General features: G+C 50.7%; 2 protein-coding genes across 2 annotated transcripts in view; both read right to left on the bottom strand.

Moving 5' to 3' along the window:
- The window catches only part of LOC106806079 (uncharacterized protein K02A2.6-like), a 6,698-nt gene extending 5,125 nt beyond the window's left edge, over positions 1–1,573 (bottom strand). Inside the window, exon 1 of the mRNA XM_014807927.1 lies at positions 20–1,573. Within this exon, the coding sequence (XP_014663413.1) occupies positions 20–1,573 (1,554 nt within the window). The remainder of the gene's footprint in view (positions 1–19) is intronic.
- Positions 1,574–1,707: 134 nt separating this feature from the next.
- Positions 1,708–3,304, bottom strand: LOC106806078 (uncharacterized protein K02A2.6-like). The gene is made up of 2 exons (XM_014807926.1): positions 2,480–3,304; positions 1,708–2,415 (listed from the first exon to the last, which is right to left on the bottom strand). Exons 1-2 carry the CDS (start codon positions 3,302–3,304, stop codon positions 1,708–1,710), a joined length of 1,533 nt encoding a protein of 510 aa, XP_014663412.1.
- Positions 3,305–5,351: the final 2,047 nt, after the last annotated feature.

Here is a 5,351-nt window from a genome sequence, read left to right as displayed (position 1 = left end):
TCGGTCCTCTGGGGATTACCCTGACGTTGACGCTTCGACTGCCCAGTCGTTTCTTGATGATCGCTGGCACCCATCGTGGTTCCCGATCACGTCTTGGTCCGTAGTACTGCGCGTACACTGGATCCCCGACTGCATAGGAATGGGAGAGCTTGGCGACTTCTTGTCGTTGAGACTTGGTCGCCTGCTTTGCCTGCTTCCCCTGGGCCACGTGTGCGGGTGAAGGCAGCAACGTGTCGATCTTGGTGCGGATTTGTCGGCCGTTGAGCAGTTCGCTTGGCGAGTATCCGCAGGACGTCGGAGTTCGACGATACTGGATCAGGAACTCGTTCAGCGCTTTCTTCGGAGGAAGACTTGACTTCTTCATTGCTTGCTTGAACGTTTGAACCAGTCTCTCAGCGGCGCCGTTCGTAGCAGGATGATACGGCGCGCCGGTTAGATGAGTGATGCCGTGGTCCTTGCACCAGGCTTGGAATTCCGCCGAATGGAACGTAGTCGCATTGTCAGTGACCAGCGTATGAGGATAGCCAAAGTGGGCGAAGTCCTGCTCCAGCAGGTCGATTGTTGCTTTTGCGGTAATCGCCTGGGTTGGATGGATGCAGGGATACTTCGAGTAAGAGTCGATTAGGACTAGCCAATTCGAACCCAGGAAGTTGATGGCGTGATCCAGGTGTAGTCGACTCCATGGCTTCTCTGGTAACATCCACGGGTGTACCGCCGGTTTTGACGGTTTGTTCTGATGTTCGGCGCAGGCCATGCATTTGCGGCAGGTGTTCTCGATGTCGTCATCGATATTCGGCCAGTAAACAGCAGTGCGAGCCAGCTGCTTCATGCGCTGCATCCCGAAGTGCCCGAGATGTAGTAGCTCCAGAACTTGAGCGCGAAGATTCGCGGGAATCACCACTCGGGATCCATGCAGTAGGCATCCGTTGCAGATTGATAGTGACTCCTCCAGTTTGCGAAATCTTGCCATTTCGGGTTCCTTCTCTGCTGAATGTTCAGGTGGCCACCCTTCGCGTGTGTATCGCATGACCTTGGAGATTACCGGGTCGGTTGCCGATTCCCTGGCGAGTGATTCTGCGTCCGCTGGCTTAACTTGTAGGCTCAGGACTCGGATCGCGCACACTAGGTCAATGTCGTCCTCACTTTCCTCCCCGTCGAAATTGTCGTCCGATCCGGTAGGTAGGCGACTTAGAGCATCGGCGTTGCCGTGGTCGGCAGTCTTCCGGTATTCGATCTCGTAATCGAACTGACTCAGGAGTAACGCCCAACGTGCGAGGCGGTTCGCTGCAAGCGCTGGCGTCTCCTTGTGCGGCCCGAACATCGATATCAGAGGCTTGTGATCCGTCACAAGCGTGAATTTGCGTCCCCAGATGTACTGGTAGAACTTCTTGAGGCCGAAGACGATAGCAGGGTTCCTTCTGAATCTGGCTGTAATTTCGCTGGGACTTGTTGAGAGTCTTCGACACGTTGGCAATCGGGCGCTCGCTCCCGTCCTGGTAGCGATGAAACAGTACGGCTCCGATTCCGATTTCTGATGCGTCTGTAGCAATGCCCAGCGGTAACGAAGGATCATAGTGGGCTAGAACGTCGTCTGCCGTAAGCATGTCCTTCAGCGTCTTGAACGCTTTCTTCTCCTCGCTGCCCAGTGCCAAGGTACGTCTTTCTTGGTTAGGCGGTGCAAGGGCTCGGCTACCATCGACAGGTTCGCTAGGAACTTTCCGTAGAACTGGACGGAACCCAGGAAGGATCGGAGACCTGACACGTTAGTCGGTTCCGGCATTTGGCGGACGGCATCCACTTTCGGACCCTCGCAATTCCATTCCTGGATAGCCGATGTCCAAGGTACTCCACGCTGGGTTGTGCGAAGTGGCACTTTTCCAGCCTACATCGGAGTCCTCGGTCGTTGAGTCGTTGCAGGAGGCGCTGGAGATTCTCCACGTGGTCGTTTGGGTCCTTGCCGCTGACCAGTATGTCGTCCATGTAAACTGCAACGCCCTGGAGGTCACTTGTCAGCTGCTCCATAATCTCCTGGAAGTACCCGGGGGCTGACTTTATCCCGAACGGTAATCGAAGTTGTAGCAGCACTCCCCGGTGAGTGTTCAGAGCTAGCCGTCTTTGACTGAGCGTGGCTAGTTGAACCTGATTGTAGGCATCTGCGAGGTCAATCTTCGTGAAGCCATATCCTCCTCCCAGTTTCCGCATCAGATCGTCTGGGAGAGGCATCGGATGACGATGTGTTTCCAGCTGGGGATTGACCGTCACCGAATAATCGCCGCATACCCGTATCTTGGGCTTCGGTTTGCCAGGTGTATGCGTCTTTCGGACTGGAACCACGGGTGTGCCGTAGTCGCAGAATTGCACAGGCTTCCAGACTCCTCTTTTGATACCATCATCGTAGGCTTTGCCCAGGTCCTCCTGAAGCGCAAATGGAACCGCCTCGTTTTCTGAAGATCGGCTGCGCATCTGGTTTGAATTTGACCTCGAGTTCAAAATCCTTTAGGCACCCGAGTTCGTCTTTCCACAGGTCTGGGTACTGGTCGCATAGCTTTCGACAGGCGGCCTGAAGCCGTTTGTCGGTCGGAAGGTCGTCGAAGACAGCGTTGACTTCGCGTTTTGCCGACTGCATTGCGTTATCGACCGAGATTCCCAATCGATCCGTTGCTGCCCTTCCTAGCAGGTTTAGGTCTGGAACCGTGGAGACGATGTAGCGGATGTCGTGCTTGAATCCTGATCCCGGTAACGTGGTAGTTCCGGTGAATGTACCCAAAACTGGCAGGTCGTGCTTGCTAGCCGACTCGAATCGCCACTTCGGCTTCTCCAGCTTTGGTTTGCCCAGCTTCTTCCAGAAATTTTCTGTGACGAAGTTTCCATTCGTCGCAGTGTCGATCTCAACGACGTGGTTGATCCCTTGGATTTCGATCGGCACTTCCAGCTTGGGCATTGAATCGTCGTCAGCCATTACCATGTTAACCAGCTCATGGGTAATCTGCTTCACAGGGTGTCTGGCATCCCTGGCTTTCTGCATGCAGGCCGGTTCGATGTGACCCTGCTTCTTGCAAAAGTTGCAGATGGCGTTCTTGAAGCGACAATCATTGGCTAGGTGGTTGTCCTTGCCACAGCGGTAGCACTTGAACTTCGGTTTGGCACCCCCTTCCTTTGGCGACTGGGCTTTCTGGAAGGGCTTGTGCTCCTTGACCTTGTTCACGGGGTTGGACTTCGCACCGTAGACTGTCTCCTTGGCGACGCGGGCGGCATCCTCAGTCTCGATAGCAATGTTCACTGCCCGGGCAAAATCCAAGCCCATAGATCGATATAGTTTTTCGGCTATGCTCTCTCCCATCTCGTCATCGGAACTAGCTCTTTCCGTCCTTCTCTCCCTCTCTCGCTCTCCGTCATTCTTCCTCTGTTTCGTTGCTGGCTCGTAGATCGATATAATAAAGTATAACTTTCGTTGTGTCCGCAAAGGGATACCCAGGTTTTGGACTGTCACGGCAACCAAACTCATGTAAACAGGAATGAGCGTTCATGTAGAAATGATAAAGTAGATCCAAATCCAGAACTTGTGTGGTAAACTGTACAACCTTTAATATCTTACACACCTTACATCTTCTTACACACAGACAAAGACCCGCGCACACGCGCAGGCGCGCGTGCGCGTACTCTCGCGACCAGAACCAGAATCCTCCCTTTTCCCAAAAACTCCTACAAACCACATATGCACCACGCACATGTACCCGTTCTCACAGACCGCGTCCTACCCCCCATTTCACAATGACCCCTAATCTGTCTAACCTAACCACGTCTACCATTCTCCCTAATACATCAATGTAGACGCGCAGCTTGTTGCGCGACGCTCTGTCTAGCTAGACTATGTCTAAAACAACTACCAGTCTAGCTCCACTGACTAATCCATGTAACACGTGCAAAAGACATGTTACAGCAGATGCTGGGAAGGAAGGGTATACCAAGGTGTCAATACGCACAGATGACACGGATGTGCCAGCCCTGGCTCTCATAGGGTCTATGTCCCCCAGGGTACTGCCGGAACGTACCCTGGGTACGGTCCGGTATACCGAAACGTACCCTGGTCACTATTTGATATGGTTAGGATTAGGATTAGGGTTAGGGTTAGGGTTAGTGTTAGGGTTAGTGAGTAGGCGTAGGCGACTCCCTAGACTCGTTAGTGGAGTAGGTGAGGTACGCGGTCCGGCATATTAGATAGTAGGCCCCCTACCAGGGTACGTTCCGGTATACCGGACCGTACCCAGGGTACGTTCCGGCAGTACCCCGGGGTACATAGACCCTCTCAGCAGTAGGGGGCCTACTGTCAGTGTATATTAAGCAGGTTATGTGTGGTCACAAGCTCTTGTGACTCTTCACAACTCTTTCAATTTATTAGCTTTGTTAATTAATTTTGTTGAACCAATATGATACCTTTAAAATGTAATTCTCAGGTGTAAATTAAGTGATTGAATTGCATTAAAATAAATTGAATTGGATAATGAATTTGAATGGCAGCTATTTTGAAATTCAATGGCGGCCACCGACCAATAATCAGTTTAATTGCAATGTGTTCCTTGACCCCGATAATGTTGGTTTAGACACAAAGATCATGTTTCTATGTTGAATATTAGCTGAAATATTTAATGATAATGGATTTGAATAGCAGCCATTTTGAAATTTAAGATGGCGGCCACTAACCGATAATGATTTTGATTGCACTGGGTTCATTGACCCCGATAATGTTGGTTTAGACACAAAGATTATGTTTCTATGTTGAATATTAGCTGAAATATTAAATGATAATAGATTTAAATGGCGGCCATCTTGAAATTCAAGATGGCGGCCTTTGACCGATAATGATTTTGATGGCAATGTGTTTCTTGACCCCGATAATGTTAGTTTAGGCACCAAGATCATGTTTCTATGTTGAATATTAGCTGAAAATGAAGGATAATGGATTTGAATGGCGGCAATCTTGGAAAATGCCCGCCATTGTTGCCATGGGACAAATATGCGATGGCCCTATAGCCAAAAATCTTCCTTAGGGCATGCTCTAATCGTGTGTCAAAGCTCATGCTTGTATCATAAAAATCACAATTCATTCACATATCTGCCGGGCTATATAAAGGGGAGCAAGCAAAATACGAATTATCCATGCTATTGTAAAATATCCAGTGCCTGTCTACAATTTGTTAATCATCCTGCACATGTACGGAACAGGGCTATTGAAGTTCCGGCTGGTACGAGGGACTTTTGCCAGCCGGAGTTTACTAGAATTCCGTGTTACTCGCAAAATGGCCGCCTCCGGCGGCCATATTCGCTCGTTACGCTGATGAGACTATACGATG

Source organism: Priapulus caudatus, unplaced genomic scaffold (genome assembly GCF_000485595.1).
Source record: "Priapulus caudatus unplaced genomic scaffold, Priapulus_caudatus-5.0.1 Scaffold140, whole genome shotgun sequence".
NCBI classification, from domain to species: Eukaryota; Metazoa; Priapulida; class Priapulimorpha; order Priapulimorphida; family Priapulidae; genus Priapulus; species Priapulus caudatus.
The sequence above is the reverse complement of the archived record's forward strand: the minus strand, read 5'-3'. Positions and strand labels throughout refer to the sequence as shown.